Source organism: Corapipo altera, unplaced genomic scaffold (genome assembly GCF_003945725.1).
Source record: "Corapipo altera isolate COAL_440 unplaced genomic scaffold, ASM394572v1 56, whole genome shotgun sequence".
Classification (NCBI taxonomy): Eukaryota; Metazoa; Chordata; class Aves; order Passeriformes; family Pipridae; genus Corapipo; species Corapipo altera.
In genome coordinates this window covers 4,783,205-4,805,932 of record NW_020884896.1, presented here as the reverse complement: position 1 = coordinate 4,805,932, position 22,728 = coordinate 4,783,205, and the positions used below count along the sequence as shown (strand labels likewise).

Here is a 22,728-nt window from a genome sequence, read left to right as displayed (position 1 = left end):
TACACCCTAGGAAGACTTATGGAGGCCTTTGGTGATGGTACTGTTGGGCAGCCAGTGCCTGCCTGGCCCTGGCATGTGTCTTCACCATAGCTTGGTGATGGGAGACTATTCCTCACTCTCTCCTGCCACTGCCACATACCTACTACCCATCTTCTGGAGCTCTTCCAAACATGACCTCCCAAATGTCCTCTCGTGCTCCCAATCACAGACCCTGCTCTTCCCTATAGCCTCCCTATGCACTCCATCCCATATACTGCCCTCCCACGTCACATTAGCTCTCCATATCCCCATGCAAGGTGGCTGCCAGCCATGGGGAGCCCCTGAGCTCCAACGGCTCTGCAGTGTGGGAGCACTGGGTCATGTACTGGAGCCACAAGGAGGAAAGGCAGATACCCAAAGAGGAAGCCGTGTGATGCCTCTGGGCATGGATAGGCAGTCCCGTGGCTGAGCAGGGGCTTCTTTGCCACCCCAGGGGTCCATGGCAAAGGTGGGACATGCAGATCCGAGCATGTGGGCCACCCCTAACAAGGCTTCAGCCAGCAGCACAGACACCTGTAAAATGCCAGACGGGACAGGAGGGCTCAGATGGCCAGAGCTGCCCTCTCCTGGCATGAGCAACCTTCTGCACCGCGCAACACCCTGTCCTCTCTCTTGCAATCCCACTTCCCCGGGCTGGGTGACAAACTTCTGCGACCAGATGTCTGCGAACCCAGAGGCCCCAGGAACGCTCTGCGCAGCCTGATGGATCCTGCCCCATTAGTGAGGAGCGCTGGAATGTGCTGGATGGACTGGGATCCCTCAAAGATGTTAAATACGCCAGCTCTGGGCTGCCTCCCACTCACAGCCTGTGAGAGTCGACAACCCTGACTGAAGCCCCAGAGGTGTTGGCATCCTGCCTGTAATTATCTAAGCCCGCCACCTTCCCCGGTCGGAGAGGAAGCAATAAAACAGGGAAGTGGACAAGTCCAGCTGCTCTAATCAGCCCCGGCAGGATGCACGGACTCAGAGCCAAGCTGGAGGCTATTAGCACCCAGTGCTGTGCTTTTGCTCAGCCACACTGGCATTCCCAGGAGAGCCCTTCCCCAGCCCTGCCCTGTGCAGAGCCAATTCTGCCTCGTGGGTGTGAGGGTTCCCTCAACCTACATCAAGGGCAGCTCCTTGCTGCTTCTGGTCTGGGGATGGATGGGGTCTCACTCCTTTCCCAGCAGGTTCCTGACCTGCAGCAGAGGTGGGACACATACCACCACTTTTCATGTGGTATTATACCCTCAGTGGAAGCAGGGTCAGCTGATGTCTCTCACTTGCCCCACAAAGATCCCACTGACCACCCTGCCATGCCTCCCAAAAGCAGGAGGATCATCCACATACATGGATGATTCCCAGCTTGTGTCAGAGGACTCAGAAAGCAGCTCCTCTCCTCCAGCTTTGCTGCGCCGACCCTCTCATCCCCTTTCCCAGGGCCTCTTTCAGTTGTTTACTCATTCTATGGTTTCTCCCTGCAGGAATTACAACAGTGAGACATTGTGGTGAGTGGTATGATTTGAAAACCTAGACAAGACAGATGGACGGACACCTCCTCTAGTCCCTAAAGCCTTTCCCACTCACTAGGTGTTCCTTATTTCTTCCAGGACTGACAGCTGAGCGTGTCAGTCACAGCTCTGGCCCCCATATTATCCGAAGCAGGGAGACCCTGAAAAGCCCTTGTCACCTATCCCAATGTTAGAGATGTGAGCTGGGTCCCCTGGACCAGTGGGGAAAGGAGCGCTCACTAGCCAGGCAGATCTATAGACTCTGACACCATATGTCAGCAACAGCTGGGTTTTATGACACAGTCAAAACATGATCATCAGGGAAAAAATACAGTTGTTCATAGTGGTCATGAATCTCCACTAGTGAGAGTCACTCTGGGAATGCAACTGTCACTACTTTGCAAGCAACATTTTCAGGCACTGTGAACAAGTGGGGCAAGATATGGCAGTAGGAGACCCCTCCTGAGCAAGCTGGGCACCGGCGGTGCTTGGGATGGTTTGGTACTGCCTGACTGCTCACTCATCCCCTTGTCCTGGGGGGCCAGTTTCAGAGAACACCCTCATTATATGCTGTTCCCTTCAGGAACAGACAGATGGGACACTCAAGCCAGTCAGCTGCCTTAGCAGGGCTTTGCATGTTGTCTCTGCCCCTGCCTTGTGCTTCCAGCCTGCATCCCAGCACACCTGCACAGCCCATGCTGTGCTGCAGCACGTGGCCGTTTCCCTCACAACCTACCACACATCCCACCCTGGGGCCAGGCATTGTGTTGCCTGGTCTTTCCCCCATCCCTGCATGAGGGCTGTCTGCATTTTGGCTGAGAGCACAGCCACCCCAGCAGCCATCCTCCATCCTCCATCCCCACCCCACACCAACTCCCCTGGGAGTGCATCAGCGCTGAGCCCTGTACCTGACCATGAGCTGTGCCATGGCCAGGCACCAGGGGCACGGTGTCCCCTCACCCCTGCAGACCCTTTCCACTCACGTACTTTCTGGATTTTCCTGATCTGGTCAGAGAGTGTGTCTAACAGGCGCGTTTTCAGGAAGTCAGTCACTTTGGCCACCCGACCATCGATGTAGTAACTGGAAGGAAAATAAAAAGATGAGGATCAGACAGCTGGGAGTAGCTCTGCCCCAAAACCATGCCCTCCTTTCCTGCTGCTGTACCATGACAAGAAGCCTCCTCTGCTCTGGGGGAGTCTCTGCTTGCACCCTGTCCTGCCCTGGCCCTTCAGCCATGCCTGTGTCTGGCAGATGCTTCAGTATCCAAAACAGGGCATAAGGTGGACACACCCTAAATGCTGAGCATCCTGCACTGCAGGAATCATGGAAAGTTTTGCAATTTCTTAACTTTTGCTGGTGAAATTCTGGGAGCAGAATGCCAAAGGCTGGGAGCAAAATGCCACCTGCAAAGGCTTTGCAGCCCCCTCACACCATCTGCACCTTTCCTGCTTGCTCTTCCAGCAAAATCTGCAACTGATTCCCCCGCTCAAGAAATGTCGTGGCTGTTACCTGCAGAGGAAATCCTGCTCTCACAGAAATACCTTCTGGTCTGGGAATGCCAGGGAGCATTTCCCATACATGGGGATTATTCCTGCTCTCCATGTGCTTGCTTACATAAAGCATAGCTATAGTGCTACCCATCCCTATGTGAATCATCTAAGTGTGAGAGGAAGGCTTTGGAATGCCTCAATACTGTCTCTTGGCTCCAGGCCATAAGGAGAAGCAATCTGTCCCAGAGTGCACTTACCCTGTGGCTAGAGGTAATCCCAACCTGCTCCTTCTGAAGAAGTGTCTTGGGCTGTCATCTCTACCCCATGCAAGCAGCAGTGGCAGGTTTTGCACATATCCCAGAGGCTCCTCCCAGCCTTGCAGGTACCCCAGGATGCCTGCTACAGCGTGCACTGGCACACCCCCGGAATGATCCTTTAGCTGATAAATAGGTTTTGCAAGAGAAGCTTTCTGAACCTTCTCCCAGTTCTGCAGTGTGCATCAGCTGCTCAACACAGCTAGCCCCAGAGCATGTCAGAGCCATGTTGGGGGGATGGAGGGTTCCAGGAATTACAGCACCTGTGACTATGCTGGTGGGGCTCAGTCATTGCCTCCCATCCCTCACTGGAGCCACATCCACTCAGAATTCACCAGAGTTACACAGACCCTTTTCCTTCTCTGCAGACCTCAGTGCAGCCATGAGTGTTAGGATACAAAATGGGCTAAAGATCTGGGGTCTGAAGAAAAGTGAATTCACCTTTCCAGGGCTGCTTTCTCCATAACAGGCATCTCATCTGCAATGGTGAGCAGCTGTAGCAGTCGTAGTGGCTCCTTCACTTGGGTGCTGGAATGCAGGAGCATCCCCAAAGGATTCTGTGGGCTAACTCAGCCTCAGCCAGAGCACCTGGCACATGTGCAACATGCACAAGTGCTCAGAGAGGATTTTTATGTCTCACTGCTCCAAGTCACTAACTGTCCCAGAGCAGAATTGCATTACAGGCTCAACTTGCAAATGCATTAAACAAGAAGAACCTCCCCTGTCAACCCTCCCCCAGGTGTGCGGTCCCAGCTGCATCCCCAGAGAAGTACAGAAACATGCCAGGTACATCCCAACACTGTGTAACCAGGGAAGGAGGCAAGAGCATATCTGTACATCCTTGGTGACTGAAAGGTGCTAAGGGCAGATATTAACTCCAGGGAGGATTTAGGAAGCGTTCAAAATAATTTCGATCACTTACACACAATTGAACCACTGGCTGCCGGGAGGAAAGCAGATCTGTGAGCAGCAGGCAGTGGTGGGGTTTACACAGATTACTTTTTAAGACAAAATTACAAAGCAGTGGACTCTGGGGAAGGCAGATGTTTGGATTTTAGCACGGCACTTAAAAACAGAACAGAAACTATTTTTCAGACTGCTGTGGACTGAAAACCCCATCACCTGGGCCGAAAACTGGCTGAAAGGCAATAAAAAGGTGGAGTTACTGAGTTACCTCAGTTTGTGTATGACCTGTCCAATACATCAGGCTTTGTGCAGGGTTTAGCTTGTCGGCACAAGCCAATATGGTCTTGGAGACCAGGATAAACCCCTTGGAGATTAAAGATAGGCCTATACCTCCTCATTACTTCATTCAAGCACAAGGTGTTCTCTGACTTACAGCTCCACTGCCAAGGGGAGAGGACCAGGAACAGTCCCAGAGGTGCCTCTGCCCTCCAGGGGACCACATGGAGGCAGCCTGGGAAGGTGCTGCTGTGCTGAACACAGCCCAGACCCTACAGGGATCAGAAATACCCGGGGATAGTGCCATGGTCACATTCTTTTGACAGCTTCATTAACAATGCAGAGAAACAGAGACTGGTAGAGGCATGAAGGGCAGAAGTAAACCTGCTTCAGTCTCAGGAAATTTTGGTAGCCTATCTCCCGGGAGGGTGAGGAGGGGAACACCTCCGCTTCACGTATTTAAGCAGATCATGAAGGCAATTACAAACTTCAGTAAGATGGCAAGGATCTCTTGCAGATCTGCCTGGTGAGTTCTTGGTCACCAACAGGTACTTTCAATCTCCTCAGACTGGGGAAGAGGGAAGATGGCATCAGTTGCACATGGCTTGCGAGGAAGAGAGAGGAACTGAGGACTGCAGCGATACCTGGCTATTCAGGAATGGGTGAGCTGTTTCCAGCTGTAGGCTTCAGATTGTTGAGATGAGGGCACATCCTTTTGGAAACCTTAACCATCAGTAAAGGCAGTATACCAATCCACAAAATGCAAACAACTGTCAGGCCTTTAAAGCAGGAGAAGAGCTCATTAGGCGTGGATTATTCCCAGGAGCAAAGACTGCAGCTTTGCTGATATTTACAATGACTCAGTGCACTTGACTTTAAAAAAATACCCCTAAAACAGTCACAACTCTTCAACCTCCAAAAAAGCCAGCAGCAGCTGCAGAGAGCTCCAGTGCTGACAAGTACCTCCCCAGACAGCCAAGATGAGCCAGCCCCAGGGGTCACGGTTATCCACATCCTCCTCTCCTGGTCCGGCAAGGTCTGAGTGCCAAAGGACATGAATGGACAGATCCTTCCCAGCACGGGCAGGAGTCTCTGGCAGCTGAGGCTCTGCAGAGGCAGAGGACATGTAGCTCGTGGAAAATCTATTCATCTCCAACACAGGCTGACAGACCTGTCCATGGTCTGGGTACAGTGCAGCTCCAGAATTGCCCCCAAAGCCTAGGAGACATCAGCATGCTCACCATGGGCACTGGCTATGCTGCACACAACTCCCCAGTGACTCCCAGAGAAGGACTGTGCCAGGCAGCAGGGCAGGGCACTTGGGCGATTCTGGGGCTGGCTACATGTCTCTGTCCTCTCACCTCCAGATCTTGTGCTGCATTTAAAATGGTTTTCTGGAAAGATCTACAGTTTGCTGCATGGGACCAAAAAGCATTGCCCTGCATATAATGAAGGCAGTGCACTGATTCTTGGGCAGCTGGTTTCATTTACCATCTCCTTCATTTTAAAGAGAAACCTTTGCCCCTATTATCTGACCTCTTCTTCTGTTGCAGTTAATTACATTAAAGCCCACTTCCCAAAGCTCAGGAATTTCCGGATCTACTTTGTTACTTGCTGCTACAGGGAGAGTCTGCTAGGGATTAGAGCATCTGCCTGCTGGGGACGCTAAGCAGGGAAGATCCCCACCTTTAGCATGACAGCCTGCAGGCACTACAGCTGTGAAAATGAGACACCTCTGCTGACAGATGGCCCTGATCCATGAGCATCTTCCCAAGGAGAGGACAGAACCCCCATATGCAGCACAGGACATGGGGCTGCCCCACTGCTCCCACTGGAGAGGCAGAATGTGCCAGTCAACTAGTAAGTGCACTGATGAAGAAAGACTGGGGGCTGCTCTCTGGCCCAAAGGTACAACTCACACTCATGCCTTTCTCTGCCCCAACAACATGCCTTTGCCTCTCCTACCACTGGGAGCCAGCCCTGGCCCATGCCATCTGCCCAGTCATGCCCTGGCACTGCCTGGGACTGTGCTGGTGGCCCAGGCCATGATGCTGCCAGGGACTGTTCCCTCCATCAGACAGTGAAGAGGATGAAAGTCCAGTGGGCAAAGCTGTAGCCTGACCAGGTTTATTTACAGGTGGAGATGAGTCAGGAATTCCTTCATCCAGCTCCTTCCTCCAGGCACAGCCTCTGAAGACACTGCACTCTGAGCTCCCAACAGGCTGATGCGAGCCCATATATATACCCTTGGTATATGCATTGGTGTGTGTGCACACGCTGGGCAACTGGAACCTTTGGGAAATCTGTCCTGTGCTACTGCTTGTGAGCATCTCCATCTGCATGTTCAACATGACTAAGTCAGAAGTCACCCAAACCAAGCCAGCCAAAAGCATTTTAAGCAACATCTCACACATGTGTCTGGCAACTCTGATTTGCCACATAGGAAAAGTGACTTTCTATCTTGGAAGAAAACATGGCATTCCCCAAGAAGCCACAGGAACAGATGTCCACTGACTTTGAAGGTTCAAATATTTACTTTCCCTGTAAGTAGTAGGGATTTGTGCTTCAGAGGCAGCATTGCATAAGGATTTTCCCATTAAATATGCCAAACTTGGAGTTCTGCGCAAGACTTCAAATGGAAAACCAGTTGTACGGACTGAGGGAGTGTGCCCAGGGCGCAGCTACAGCTTTAAGTGGGCAATGAATCTTCACCATGTGTGAGGACACCAGCGCAGAGCAAAGAGATGGCTGTGGGGAGGATTCTGAGCAGTGGAAACCCACATCCAAAGGTTGAGGGGGTCTGCAGTTACTCATAATAAAACATAAACGAAATCACCAGTGAAATGACAAAACTCTTGGAGCCACTGTCACAACCTCCTTCAGTGTAATTCCCTGAGCACTTCGAAGCCATTCACACAACCCTCTACAGCAACACTTTACTTCTGAAGGAAGGCACATATGCTGAGTTACTTATCTAAGTGAAACCATATTCAGAAAGGCTGGTGAGGCTGCTTATTTCCACCCAGTGTCTCTTTTCTGTCAGATATATTTCAGATAAATTCTATTTTCACACAGAGAACAGGGATCCCTGCAATATATTCCCTTCTCAATTCCCTTTCTGGATGCAGCACAGACTATTCAAAGGAATAACAGATTTGACAAATTTATAACCAATATCCCAGGAGAATGTTAGTGTTTGGAACGAAAATATTCATACTTGAAGTTAGACAGCAGTTTAGTTTCCTGCTAATAATTTTCTTCTTGGATACAAAGGAACTTGTTTTGTTTTGTTTTGCTGTTTGGAGCAGAGGGATGAGACACTGTTTTGACATTTATTCATAAACAGTACAGAAGCCCAGCTCAAAGCTGTGGCTATTGCCAGTCCACACAATCGCATACGGGTGCAATCTCCAGAGCTGCAAACCCTGGCTGGGGGAGAAGCAGCTCCTATGCTGCAGTGGAAATGGGTAGCAGGCAGCAGCTCAGCTCTGCCGACCCTTGTGGGGAGCTGCACCAGTCCTCCTGCTCACAGGCTGTTGCTTCAGCGTGGCTGCTCAGCACCAGAGCCCATCAGCACTTCCCACTGATCCTATGAGAAAAGGTTTCAAAGCAGCCGTGCAGGCAGATTCCCTGCACACCAGATGAAACTCCACATCTGAAGCCTGGAAGTTTGTTCCTTTAACTCATCCAAGGGCTTGGCCCAGTGATCAAGTCCCGTTGCAGAAAAAAAAATCCTGGACTAAGTAAATGCGATCAGCACATCGTGTAATCATGAAAAGCAAACTCCCAGCAGAGAGATAGATCATCATTGCACAGCATGAGCCTGTAAGTAACACAAATTCTGCTCCAAATCCTCTGCTACCCCACTGTTCCCATTGCAGCAAGCTGCTGCTGCCTGGCAGGGAAGCCTGAGGAGCTAAACACCCAAGCAAGCCACACCGAGGCAAGCCAAGCTCCAGGAACGGGACTTACTGGGTGCTGGTCATGCCTGGGGCTATAAACCACCCTGAGATGCCAACAGATGCTTCTGCAGGACCCTCCAAGTTTAACACACTGACACACAGACCATGGGTGCACTTTCAAGAAAACCTCATAACTTTAAACCCACCAAGGTCTATTTAAGAGCAGGTCTCCAAAAGGCCTTTACTAGAGGTGGACTTTACAAACCCTGCTGCTGCACTTCAGCAAGGCAACCCGAGCACCCCATGAAGGGTCACTGTGAAGAACCAGCTTGGGTGAGCAGCACACACAAGCACAACTTGGACCTGAGGCCCTGGCTCCCATGCTCAAGACCAGTGTCCTGCATGGGAAGTTTAACCCAGCATGGCAGCAATTCAGTTTTTCTGAGAACAGGGTGGTCTCACCACAGTTTTTTTGGTCCAGTGAATCCTTATCCCTGAAATGTGTCCGAGGCAGGAAAGAGTCCTGCCTGCCCCACAAACCCTTTTGCTATCAGTTTCGGTGGTCAGTGCTGTGCTTGCACACTGCCTCATCTTTGCACTGACATTTGCACTCCCCCTGCAGAGAGTCACAGCCTGATGGGGACCCTACCTCTGGCCACAGCATGCAGACTGGGACAGGTGGAAATAAGAGGAGGAAAGAGACATTTATGAATTTTCCCTCAAATAAGAAAACCTTTTCCTCTACTTTGTGCTTGTTATATCAGAACTACAGCTCAGAGTTTTGATCTTCTGAACTGCAGCACTTGTAAGAAAAAGAAGGAAAGTCAGATATCAGCATTTCTCTGTCAGCCCCAGCTGGGCCAGGATCTTCATCCCCTTTCCATTGATATCTGCTCCTGGGGCTCCATCTGCAGTGTAGGATACAGCTGTGTGTCTGTGGACACCCTTACAAAACAGAAAGGGGGCTGGGGCATTATATGTGAACACTGGACTGATCTGACTCTCCCTCCTCTGGACGAACCAGTTTAGCTTCATGCCAGCAGGCATGAGGAGACAGTGATTGGGGTGAATGGAAAAGGGCTTTCAGATAGCCCCATGCATCTGTCACATGAGGCTTTTGCCTTCCTGTTTTCCCTACTCAGGTCACCCTCAGAGCTGCCTGTCCTCCTAGCCACCTCCAGGGACTTGGCAGTCCAGTGCAGAGTCCTGTTTCCAGCGATCTGGCAAGCCAGGCATGCAGGCAGTGTGTTTTTAGCCTATGTCTCAACTGCAGAGGTAAAGATTAACACATCCACTCCTGTAACTGTTTGAGAGGCTCGAGAAGGAAGGGCAGAGCCTCTTTCACCTATTTAAATGCAGCAGAAGAACAGAGGAGGTGGCCGTAGCACATCTGCCCCCTTTGACATCCAGAGAGGGCATGAGCTCTGTCCTCAGCATCTGCAATCACTACACTTAGTGCTGGAAAGTAGAAGGAATGGTGAATACCTACTGTTGCCAGGTAACAGCATCCACTGTGCCTCCAGCCACTTTCATGAACCTATGGGAAATAGAGGAGGAAACAATATAAGCCCAGTGTTGTCACAGGGGAAATCCTTAAAAAAACCAATGCCCATCCTACATGATGGGATACAAAAGGTGGCAACTGCACCCACAAATACTTTCTAATGAAGCCTTTGTGTTCTTAAATGGAAGGAATAAATTCTACTTAATACAAATGCTTGTAGCAAGCACAGCAGAGAACAATGGAGTGAAATCCAACTTGTAGCAGAGCTCTGGGCATCATTTTGGGACAGGTGGAGAGAGCTTTCAGACAGCATTTCAGGAACAAGACCTTGAGGCATGTACTAAGTTCTGTGACTGTAACAACTCTCAATAGCAATTAAAGAACAAGTTTTAAATGTCCATCTTAAAATCAGATACTTCTTCCCCTAAAGTGTCTTTAAGCTGAGGAGATATTTGCCTGGATTAAAGCAAGTACTGGAAAAATGGACTAAAATGGAAACAAACCCAGCAAAGCTATTAGATGCAAAAGTGCCACCTCCAGCTCAAGAAACTCCTGAGTTCTGGAGGAAGGGAGGAACAGCTGGACAAATACTGCTAAATGCTTTCCTTTTTTTTTGACTCTTTCTTTGGCATTGGCTATTAGCAAGCTGATGGGATTCTGACCTGGGTGCACTTTTGGTTTGCCCCATTCCTGTAACTGATGACAGCACTTCAATGGACAAGGTTAAAGTGAGTTATTATCTAGGTATTAGTCTCCTGATGGCTTCTGACTCGACTATCTTTAAGAAATACCCATCTGGAAGATATTTTTAAGAAATACCCATCTCCTATTTGAGTCAGACTTGAGGCTACACAAGTATATCTGCTTACACTGCTCATCCCAAAACCAAGGCAACTCCTTATCTTGGGGACCATATGTAGCTCCTCTGCAGCTGCAGGGGTGCCTCCCTGGCTCCCTGGTCCAGCAATCCAAACTGCACCTCGGGAAACTGCAGCTCCCACGATGAAGCTCAATCAGTTCTTATATTCTTATGTTTAGGGGCACAGATTTGAAAACACATAAAGGCACACACTGACTGGACAGGCACGTTTTCTGTGCACGAGTGCAACGTGCACTGCGTGGCTAATGATTTTGGAAGTGACAACGTGCACACATGACAGGAGACATTTGCTTGAGCAAGTGAATATGCTGAGAAAGGAAATGATGCTGTATTTTCTTGGGCTGCATTTGATGCACGAGGATCCTGGGAACCCAGCAGGAATGTCACTGCTGTCTTGACTCCACAGTACATAGGATGAGTGGTGTTGGGTCCAGCGACCCCAACTTCCCAAGGAGAACCCCATGGCCAAGGGCGGGGAAGGAAAGGAAAGGTTTGTGAGGAGAGATGAGACCTTCTATCAGACTAGTTGTCGTGGCAGGGACAAGCAGCAGCTTTTCGGCACACGAGCCTCTAATCAGGTCTGAGGAGCAAGCAAGCTTCAGGCTAAATATAGCTTGGAAACAATCATTCTGACTTTAAATTAATGACGATGGTCAATTATAGACTGGGACAAAAGGGCAGCTGAACCCTGTGGAGCATAAGAGGATGCTGGCAAAGGAAGCAATAATAAATCCCTGCAGCCAGAGAGGGAAGAGATACAATTAGAAATGGAAAAACAATAACATGTAAACTCCTGTAGCACTGATGCATCCCCAATTCTGCTGCCTAGCAGTGCTGGGAGCTCAGTTCCCAGGCTCTGTAAAAGATGTAAAAGCCTCTCTGAAATGCTTTTACATCTCTCTTGAGGGTCAGGCCCGGAAAATTAGTGGCAGGGCGATGCTTTGGGGACAGTTCCTCTGCAGCTGAGCAGGGCAAGGAGACCAGCTGGACCAGCCCTAGTGCAGCCATAGGGAGAAGTGTGAGCTTCCCACAACTCACACTGGGCACCTGGCAAAAAGGGGATTTTGCAAATATTGCTCTGGAGAGGCTGCTGCTCTATAAAACTAAGTCTGCAGAAATATGCCAAAAGAGTCAAAAAAACCAACTCCCAGGTTTTAAATGCTCTGTACAGGGACTGCTGCCTAAAATGTAAGGTATGAAGTGCACAAGAGTGAAATAATGAACTCTAAACTGAAATTATGAACACAATTTATATTGGATTTGAAAATCAATATGTTGCAATTGGGTTTGATGATTAGCCCAACTTGCTTTCTAAACTCAAATGCTTTACATTCTGGCTGAAAATAAACCATCCTGGACTTTATTAAATGGCCTCTTCAGGCTCAGCTTGGCAATCTCCACTCACAGTCCAAAACCATGAGCAGACCAAGCTTGGAGGAAGACATTCTCCTGTTTTCCTTGCCATTTCCATATTTCCTAGAGCCCCGCTGCAAACTGGGACTTCTACAGTGGTTTTGAGCAGGGACAGAAAAGCAAGGCAAACTCTCAGTGTAACCACCAGCATCCCTGGAACAGCAGAAGCAGGATATCCATTTGTCCCCTCTCCCATGTCTCTGGGAAGCTAACTGGCCTCTTGTTAAAAACTCCCAAGAAAATGTCGTTCTAGGACACAGGCATCAATTAGGCATCATAGTGCAGACTAAAAACAGGACAGAAAAGGCCCTGACTTGCTTGGTGTTCCTCTTTCACCTCCATAATAGCAAAATAAATCAGTTAGTTCTTGTAATTTTCAAATTTTACCATAAAAGATGCATATCTAGCTCAAATTTTGTTTTCAGTTTCAAATTCCAAAATTTGCCTGTTTTTATCTTTTTGTTTGTCTGTTTTTCTTCCTTTCTGTTTTCTTTCTTTTTCTTTTTATTAAAATTTTTGTAAGATGAAGTTCAAAAGTTCCTGGTATATCTTCAAGTCCTGCTTTAGAGATGGAGTTGTTCCCGGAGCACCCCAGATGACTTGGGAAATGGTCTCTACTCTCCAAAGGGAACCTAGAGCAGCTCAGCAGCCAAAAAGTGGTACTGCAGGAACAAGAGATGAAAGCCTAGAGCTGGTGGAGATGCAGTAAAGTACAGGTATCTGAATATCCTCATTTTAGGAACACAGATTTAACTAATCCCTTTATTCCTCTAGCACCTGTGCTGCTCCATCCACAGATTTTGAGGCCAGTGAAGATCCAGACGGTCAAAATGACCAGTGCTAAGACATTTTTATCTGGGATTTCCTGGACTGTGCAATTTCCATGTGTGCAGCACAGAGCAGGCAGGGCGAACCAGACACTTCCGGGAGAGCTCAGATCCCTGCACATGTGCTGCACAGATGGGTTGGGCTGGCACAGTAAATCTGCCATTTTCCTACACATTGGGCTCTCTCTCTGAGCACCAATCGACCCTGCAGTGCATGTGCAGTAAATCCCTCCCAGGATCCGTGGGACAAGCTCAGCCCATGCTGTGCAGGAGATGAGGGAAAATGCTGTAGCGATGCCCTGTAATTCAGATGGGTGGCAGCCCCAGGTCTTGCCTGACTGGATTTTCACATATCAGAAATCTGGATACATGTGAAAGTCTTCAAAAACAGTCCTCAGAATCTGCTGGGGCAGCATCTCTAGGTGGGAAAGCAGAATACATCAGAGGCACGCAGAGGAATAGGAGCTTTGAGTAGGGTGTTTGTGATACTGAGGATGAGAGAAGGTCACTGAGCTTGATAATGGCTTCTAACTCACAGAAGCTAGGTTTAGATTAGATCTTAGGAAGAAATTCTTCACTGTGAGCATGGTAATGCACTGGAGTGGGCTGCCCAGAGAAGATGCGGATGCCCCATCCTTGGAAGTGTTACAGGCCAGGGTGGATGGGACCCTGGGTAACCTGGTCTGGTGAAAAGTGTCCCTGCCCATAGCAGGGGATTTGGAACTGGATGATCTTGAAGTTCCCTTTCAACCCAAACCATTCCATTATTCTATGATATGTCCATCTCCTTACCCTTGCAGCTGCCCATGTGCCAGCATCCCATGCCACTATTGCTACTTGTGGGGCTCTGTGTCGAGCTAGAACTGAGAAAAATATAATTCAGTATTGCTCAGTCATTCAAACAGTTCACAGTTCTGTCCCAGAAATGGTAATACCAGCACAAGGTGGGACTTAGCTCAAAGGTCATTCATGAGCTGTGGGAGAATGGAGTAGAAGGACTGCAACACTACAAGATGATATTGATACCAAAACTCTATATTGGGAAACTATGGGCCAAATCTGACCTCTTCCAGAGCATCTCCCACAGCCACATCTCCTGGGACCACAACTTTCACTTGAGTTTAGGCAGATCTCTCAAATGCTTCTCCTGTCCTGATTCAACACTTGTCAGTCATGGAGCACCTACTGCAACCTTAAGTAAATTGCTCACATGGTTAATTAGCTTCCAAGTGTGTTATTTCTCATATGAATATGTCTGGCTCCAGCTTCCAGCAACTGTAACTTCCTAGGCCTATTCCTGACTCATTAAAGAGACATCTGCATTTCGAAATCTCTTTTCCATGCAGGTGACTGCAGATAGTCATCCTTTAAATTCAAAAAAAAAAAAAAAGAAAAAAGAAAAGGTGATGCTGTAACAAGGAATTGCAGCTGTGCAAGGAGACAAGTTGTTATTGCAGAGGTACCCAGATGATTTAGCATCTCATTGACTCCTGAGTGCTGGACGTCACAAACATGAGTTATTTCATCTGTTGCTCCCTGGAGAACTACAAAATAACCAGACACCCTACCCCTGGCAAGCCTCAAATGTAAGAACAACTCTGGCTTGCCTGTGGTGTCCTCGTGGATCCCTAGAGCTGGGTGGCAGATCTCTGCTCTTTGAACCAGCAGTAATGGGTAGAAACAACTTCGTGTTGTGCCTGAATTGGTTGGTGAGGGGCACTAAGGCACAGGCTTCACTTACCAACTCCTTCGGGTTCCAGTGGAACAGTCAAATACCTACAGGAGCTGAGACAGGTACTAGACCCCACTCATGCCAACTGCTGCAAAGACTTTATCCTGAAGTGCCATATTTCAGACAAGAATTTCACTCCAGGAATAAGAGTCTGGTGTGAACTAGGTATAAATCTGATGATATATTGTATTCTCCATCTGCTTGGCATCACCTTTCTTCAACCAACCTGATCTTTGGTAGGGCTGCACAAGCCTTCCAGCAAAGAGGGTTTTATGTCCTTGGGGGCAGCTCAGCACTCCAGGGACTTAAGTGGGTACTTAAGTGGAAGAGAGAGTTGTTAGCTTATAATCTACCTCTAGCCTCCACAATACCCTGTGACAATGACTTCTACAATGCAATCGCATACCATGGGAACAAGCTTCCTCCTTTCCAAAGCTTCCTTCCAAACTGCTTTCTGCACTGTGGACAAAATACCCCATTCACAGGCTCGTGGACCTCAATAACATTCCCTCCAAGCCGTCTCTCTTCTGAGTTGAAGGGACATAGCCTATTTAGTCTCTTCTCACGTGAAGAAATCGCAAAGCTATATGCACGTCCTCAGCTCCTTTCCCTGTAACCCTCCTGGTTCTATTATATCTTTTCTGAGATGAAATGACAAAGACTGTAGATGGCAATCAGAATGAAAGTACAGTGTGTACTTAGACAGTACTGTAATCTCATCTATGTCTTTGCTTACCCATTTTGTTCTTCCTATGCAGGCAACCACGATTTTGGCATTCCAGACATCAAATTAAGTTTCAGCAGCAACAACTATATTAACTCTTTCCTCTTAAAAGAGCAATAGCTATATCCTTTGCTTGTATCTCAACTCCTTGACCCTGCTATATAACCAACTGTAAAATGATTCATCTCACCCTTCACACCTCATTTCAATGTATTTATGAATGGAGTCAGCTATAAGTTCAATGCTAGCAGAGCTTGAGTTCATGCTGCAGTGACCTCCTCCTCCCATTGCATCATTAATTTAAAGGTCCTTGTCTTGTGGCTTGAAGTTTTGCACAAAATTCTTGCTCTGGATCTATTGAGTGTCCTATTACAGCCTTGTGGTAGCTTGAGTAAGTTTGAAGCTTCTGGTTCTCTGACTGAGACACATTTGCTTCTGCAACATCACTAAAGAGCCTTAAACCAATACAGCAAGGATGTACTTTCTAAAGAAAGCCAAATAACCAAAACAGATTCTAAAAAATGCAGCACTTACAAGTCCCCTGTGTCAAATATGGCAGAAGTCCTTGTCAGCAAGAGGACAGGACAAATGCTTACATTCATTTCTGAAGTTCACCCAGAGTCCTTCCCTCTGCCGGATACCACCTACTCCAGATATTTATTTCTCCTTCTCACTTGAATTTAAACAAACAAGCTCTGTCCATACACTGTCTTTGGCTGCTATTTGGGTAAAAAGCAATGCCTGAACTGCTGAGATAGACACAACCCTCTTCATCCTCATGATGGCAGAGGCACAAGGCATGGGCAGTCATCATAGAAATACTACCAAAGTCTCTCCCATTTTTAGCACCTTGATTTTGTTTTGTTGGAACCCAAGTGTACAACCTGTGCCATTTCATGGGCTATAAACTAACAATTTTCTCTGCCACATAGAGAACCTGGGGTTGATTTCTGGTGCAGGGAGCAGGGCTGAGGACTGGGTCAGGTTTTAATCTGACCCCTACCTGAGCTGCCCACAGATAACCAAGACATCATCTTCAAGCCCCTTCCTAACCCTAGCATATCCACAGCTTGCAGGGAGGAATGGATTCACCACCACTGACAAACATTATTCCTTACATTTATGGGCTCCTTTCAGACCACTGTGGAATGACATCATCACCAAAAGGAGACCAAGCGACCCAGATGGGTGGGTAACTCTCCACCAGTACTACAAACCAGGAGCAGAAGGCAGTAAAATCATGAAGGATGAGAAACTCTCATGCCTTGCAAGGGGAGGACCGAAAATTGGGAGCTTTCTCACCTGCTTCTGCCACCTGGCCAGAGGTACTGTGGCTCTGTGACCAGGGGGTGCATATACAATGGTGACAGCAGTATCAAGAAAACAGCAAGGAGGTTGGAAATAGGGCAGAGATATCCAAGGAGGCACCAGATCTGGTGGCTTTGAGACCTGCGGGATGGGGAATAAAGACTGCAGCTTCAGACAAGAAAGATTTTCACTTCTCTGGTTACCTCAGCAATTTCAGGTCTCAGAGTGGCCAGAGCATCAGGCACAGAGCACCAACAACAGCCAGTCTAGCGTGGGCAAAAGTGACTGCCAGCCCTTATCCTGCTGGCACAGCAGCTCCTGCTGTGTTGGAGGTAACACCCTGCTGTTCGTGAGTGTTCAGTGGCAAAAACTGGGCTATAGCAGCCAAAGAACAATAGGTAATGAAAGCCTCTAACTAAATCTGCCCAGACGTGCCAGTCTACATTTTGTACCTAATGTTCTGAGCTCTAACACGTGTTAGCACCTCTCCTTCCTAATAGCTTTCCCTCACGTTTCTTCTCTTCCATGTTATTTAGCCACGCATTAACCTTTGTGTCTCATTCCTGATCTGTTGTTAAAATCTATGTTAATTCCTTAGAATCTTATAACTTTCCCCCCAAGCGAATTCTGAGCAGTCTGGGATTCCTGTACCCGCAGACGCAGTAGGTAGCTGACATGGTCTGCACTCCAACAGCTCAGGCTGCATGAATGGTCTAATTAACACCTCATCAAACTCAGCTTTTGGTTGTGTCTGGAGAAATTCCCTCTTGCACCTGTGCATCCACAAGACACCATATCTAGCCTCATGAACAGCAGGCCCCAGCCATCGGAGCAGTGCTCCATCACTGCAGAGCTTGTCCTTACACCAGCAGTAGCAGTCCTGGTCAAGGCTCCAGGGCTTGCCAGCCCAGAGTGACACTGATGGCTATGGCTGCTATGAGCTGTTGCTCTGTGCAGGGTGGTGCAAGAACTCAGGAGCAATAACTCATCACTGAAGGGTGTGCAAAGCCCAAGCTTCTGTGTTTCAGGCAGATCTCTCCTCCCCTCACCATATTGTGCTTCCGTCATCAGGAAGTGCACAGCTGTCACCCAGCACAACTCAGTGTCACCTGCCTAAGGACAACCTCTGCAGTGGGACAGTGTGAACACACCTCTACATACTGCAAACTCTCAGGTATCCAATCTGCACTCGTTGTTTAACAGACCCCAGAGAAAGGTGGCATCTCAGGAGGGGTTCAGTTCCACCCTGTCCTGGAGGACAGACCTTAGGATTGGGTCAGAACAGCCTTGGAGGTACCCATCTTCCACCACTGAGACCAACAGAGCCTGGTTCTTAGCAGATACAAATGCCCAACTCATGCTGACACTGCCATTATTGCAGGAAAAAATTTAAACATAATGAATAAGTTTAGCTTAGTTGCTTGAGATAACAGTTAAAAATAGACTGCAATGTTTGGTACACAAAGCATGCAACAGGAAAATGTAATTCTAGTTAATACTTTACACTGAGACTTTTCTCTGAATGTTTCAAGACCTAAGGTAACTCCTGAGGCTTTCCCTGGAGAACATCTAATGCCAGGTTCTACTGTTGGAGATCACTCCCTGGGCTTCTCTGAGCTCTCCTCTCCCGTTTCAGTTCATTTCCATTGCTTCCCCTACCAAAACTCACTTCCTCACTTTGTGTAACAGAACCATGCTTGCCTGACACACTAATCCACCCTTCCCATCTTCTCCTCTGGGGTGTCATCTCTTCCCTCCAGACTTAAATAATGAGTCATTATCTTCCACTTGGCATATCTCTTCCTACCTAGCTGACTTCTGCTGTTCATCACTTTTTTTTTTTTTTAAGAAGAGAAAAACTTTGCAGACTTTGCATCACCAGGACTATTAGCTGCACACACTTCATTCACTCAGGATCACATCCTACTGTGATCACTATGTAGACCACTCATGGTGGTCTAGCAAGGCAGACAGAAGATTTGATATTGAGAGCATCTTCCTAATCCTTCTCATCTCTCTTGCTTGCTAACTATGTGGGGCTCATTCAGAGCTGTGAGAGGCATGTCCTGGCTGTGACAGCACCAGGCACATGCTGAGCCACATTCCATTGACCAGTTCTGGATTCTCCTGCAGAAGACAGAGCTCTCAGCAGCCTTAAACCAGATACTGAAGAGACCTTGGGGAGCTACTAGAAATAAAGCTCATGCTGTCAAAGAGCTTAGACACTGGGGTTTGTCCTTTTGCAACTCCATTTCCAAATACTGCAAATGAGCGTTTAGTCCTCTGTCTTTGTGTAATCAGACTTGTTCCTCCTCTTTACACCCTGCTTGGTAATAATGAGGTCTCTATGTGGAAAGACAAGCAGCTCTTTTCCCACAGGACCCCGTGGGCTGTAAGGCCATGCAGGCAAGTGCCACTTGTCGTGAGCTGCAGACACCAAGATTTGGAGCGCAGGACACAAGGTTTCTCCATAGGAAAGAGAAAACACTTTGAGCACCTGTTGACCTGTTGACCACCCTGGCAGGCAGGATGGCAGCAGAGGAAACAGCACATAGCTTGGAGAGCAGGCATGCTCATCACAACTCTTTCAGGCCAGCACGGGGGTCTGGAGAGCCCCCACCATCCTGTCACCAGGGCTGTAGCTCTTACATACCTACCCTTTCGTTTGAGATGGGGTTTCTGCCATTCTTTCCACCACATTGTACACTACAGCCTCACTCCCAGGGTTGCTGTCTGTCAAAACACAGCCCCAGCAACACTGAGCTGCTGGACCACCCCGGCCGTGTGACTTGGCTCTTCCGACCTCCCTTCCCTGGGACCCGGCTGCGGTGCACGAAGGGCAAACGCAGCAGTAGGACTTCCCTTTCTCTAATAGCTTCTTGGCTCTCATCCCCATTGTTTGTCTTACTCAGCCCGCTCCTCCCGGCGCTAATAGATTTCCTGCTGATCAAGGCTACTACAACATTTTGTAACTCCCCCTGCGCCGCTTCCATGCCCTGTACCAAACCCAGGGGTTCTGTCAAGCACTGCACTCCTGCGGCATCGGCGCCAGCTGTAGTGTGGGTGCAGGGGCTGTTCCCCCACTTTTTTTGGTGGGAGGGACGCTGGCGTCGCAGCTGGTTCAACCAGCTTTATGGTCTCTTTGTGCTGCTGCAGCAGAGCTGAGAATCTGGCCCTGGCTCTCTCCCCGCCTCGCTGGGGACTGCATCAGTGTGCTGTTTATTGTTTCTGCCAGATCATTCCTGCAGATGTTAATGAATGCTAGACCCAGCTTTGCTCCCAGCAGAGTCCCTTCCACACCTCCCCCTGCTCAGTCTTCTGCACTGGAGTTTCTGTTTACAGTCCTGCAGGGAATTTCGCTTCTGCTGCATGGTCTTCAAGCCGCACAGTCTCAACTCCTGCTGCCAGCAGGCTCCCACACCTCCCTGATTCCTGTAGCTGTCCAATGTCACCTCCAGGTGTCTGTGTCCCTCACTGTCACCATTCCTTCTCCACCTTTGGCCTTCCCAAACTAGAGACCTGCCAATTCTCTTTGGAGGAAGAGGGCTTGGTCAGTGAAGAAAGTTGCTAGAGGTTCTTACTCTGCATGTATGGAGAAAGCACAGGGAGAAGAAGTCACTAAACAGTGACAAAGCAATTTGTCCAGGAGAACTCAGAGATAAAACATCCACACTGGTAAGTGGTGCCAGGATCCACCTCCTGATCTGGCAGCCCACAGGTATGCAGCAGCCTGTGCTGTCTTCAGATCCCAACAATGTGGGTACCTCAGTCTGCCTATAATTGGGAAACACTGGAAATGCTTGGGAGAGCGTTAATCAGTTCAGCCTAAAATCCCAGCAGCTACCTCTGCAGAATTTTAGCAGTACAGACAACCATCTCCTCAAGCCTCTGCTACTGTGGTAGCTCACCCTGGAGGCTATTGGACATTGGGAATTCAAAGAGCAATCCTACCTGTTGCAAAAGGACTCTGTCTCAGGAGGGATTTCTGATATTTTTTTCATCAAAGCAACATCACTTACCCTTCCAGGAAAGCGATGACATTCTTTCTGGGCCTCCCAATGTTTGGCCCATAGAGGTGTGCTCTGGAATAAGTGCGGATAAGCTGCATCAGGCTTCTCAGCTGAGTGTAGTCCTTTCCCAGCTGGCTGCCATTCACCGAGCGGCCGATCAGTGTCCGATAGTTATTGGGTTCTGGGAAAATAAAAATAGACAAGCAAGGATTGTCAGCTCTGCTCCTTCATCTGCACTTCCAGAGAGAGAGACACACAGCTCACCCTGTCACACAGCTTGAGGTCCAGAGAGGAGGCAGGCAGCAGAAGGAACCTTTAAGGAGCAGATGAGAGCCACTGCTTGCTCTCCTGCACCCCTTTTACTGTGTGCTGGGAGAAGAACCTGTACCTTGGTGTCATGCTCCCGTCCCCGTAGAGTTGCCCACTTCCCATGGCACTGTAGCCACCATACAAGTCCACCCCAGGACCAGCTGAGCCCAACAGCCAGGGCAGAAACTTAATACTAACTAGTAGAAATGTCCAGATAAGGGCTAACTCACACCAAGTCTGTCTTAGAGGTGGTGCTGGGGCCTTTAAATCCATCTGAAACTACACTGGCAAATTATCCTGGGATCTGCAAATATTCTCTTCCAAAACTGAATATATTTCTCCTACAGTGAGCTCCATTCCCGTGGCTCTCATGTTCCCACACTCACCATTGCCCAGCTCCCAGGAGATGTTGTACTTCTTGCTGGCACTGTACTTCAGGAGGCTGAGGGCATTGGAGCTGTTCCAGGAGTTGTTGGGATTTCGGCGCAAAGCATTCAGTGCAAAGATCAGGTGAAGGCCAGAGCAGTCAGCAAAGTTATAGAGTTTGTCTAGAGACCTGGCTGGGAAGAAACAAAAAACAGTTTGTAATTCAAAAGAAAGCTAGTTCCAGGGAGGTTCAAATGATCCTGCTGTCCATCATGCCTTGCCTTCTGTGTAGGATGAGCCAGGGTCAAATGCCATCCCCACGACATCTGTAACTGCAGAAATGAACCTGACCTTTGAAACTGAGATAGGATTCCAGGTGTGGGCTCATCTCCTTCCAGCATGAAACTTGGACGCCCTCCACCTCTGTGTCAGAGCTGGGGCCATGTTACCAGAGACAAGTGACTTTATAATATCTCTTTTCATCTGCTGTTGGCAAGGAAAGTTCAGCCTTTCCTGTGCTTATTCTGCCTTGTATCTTTTCCAGAGCAAACCCCTGCAGTGACTGGGGAGCAGAGGAGGAAATCACCACCCCAGAGCTGCCAGCTCATGGCCACCTCTCCTACATGCCACAACAGCCTGCTCTCTGCTCCCACAGGCCCTAGTACAGTAACCAAGACCCAGCAATGACCAAGTAAAGCCTCCATGCACCACACACCCAGCTAACCTCTGCCCTGCACCCAAAGACTGGAGCTTTGTATCATCTCTTGACATAGGGGAGAGAGGGCCTCCCTGCCTAGTGACAACCTGGATGTGCCCTGATGCCAGGGCGGCCTTCCTGAGGTCCTGGGGTCTTTGTGGGATTCGTATCCTACCTGCTGGCCCCAAAGTTCCCAGGCTGGCATCTCCCTGTACTGTAGCCTCGATGAGCAGTGGGGAACCAGCCAGCAGCAGCAGGAGAGACCAAAGAAAGAGCTGATCCACTATTTAGGGTGGTGTGACATTAGCGCAGGGTCCTCCTGGGAGAGGCACAATACTTAATGGGTTTTTTTTTCTTAAATCTTCCTTAAAAACTGAAAAGCAATCAAATGCCTGATGAAGCTAATGCCAGTATTAGCAGGACACAAACTCACATGACAGAGAGAGGAGATTTGGTTAGAGAGCAATTAGATAACAGTGGTGTTTTCAATCATCCCTGCCTGTTGAACTGCATCCCAGGACACTCAGCGAGCTTCCTGAA

The 22,728-nt window shown here is 48.7% G+C and overlaps 1 protein-coding gene across 1 annotated transcript in view; it reads right to left on the bottom strand.

Moving 5' to 3' along the window:
- Nucleotides 1–22,728, bottom strand: part of HPSE2 (heparanase 2 (inactive)) — a 110,095-nt gene that overhangs the window by 15,064 nt on the left and 72,303 nt on the right. The window contains exons 3-6 of the mRNA XM_027648261.1: nucleotides 21,512–21,685; nucleotides 20,826–20,997; nucleotides 9,908–9,955; nucleotides 2,517–2,610 (exon numbers count right to left, since the gene is read on the bottom strand). Coding sequence (XP_027504062.1) covers nucleotides 2,517–2,610; nucleotides 9,908–9,955; nucleotides 20,826–20,997; nucleotides 21,512–21,685 — 488 coding nt within the window. The remainder of the gene's footprint in view (nucleotides 1–2,516; nucleotides 2,611–9,907; nucleotides 9,956–20,825; nucleotides 20,998–21,511; nucleotides 21,686–22,728) is intronic.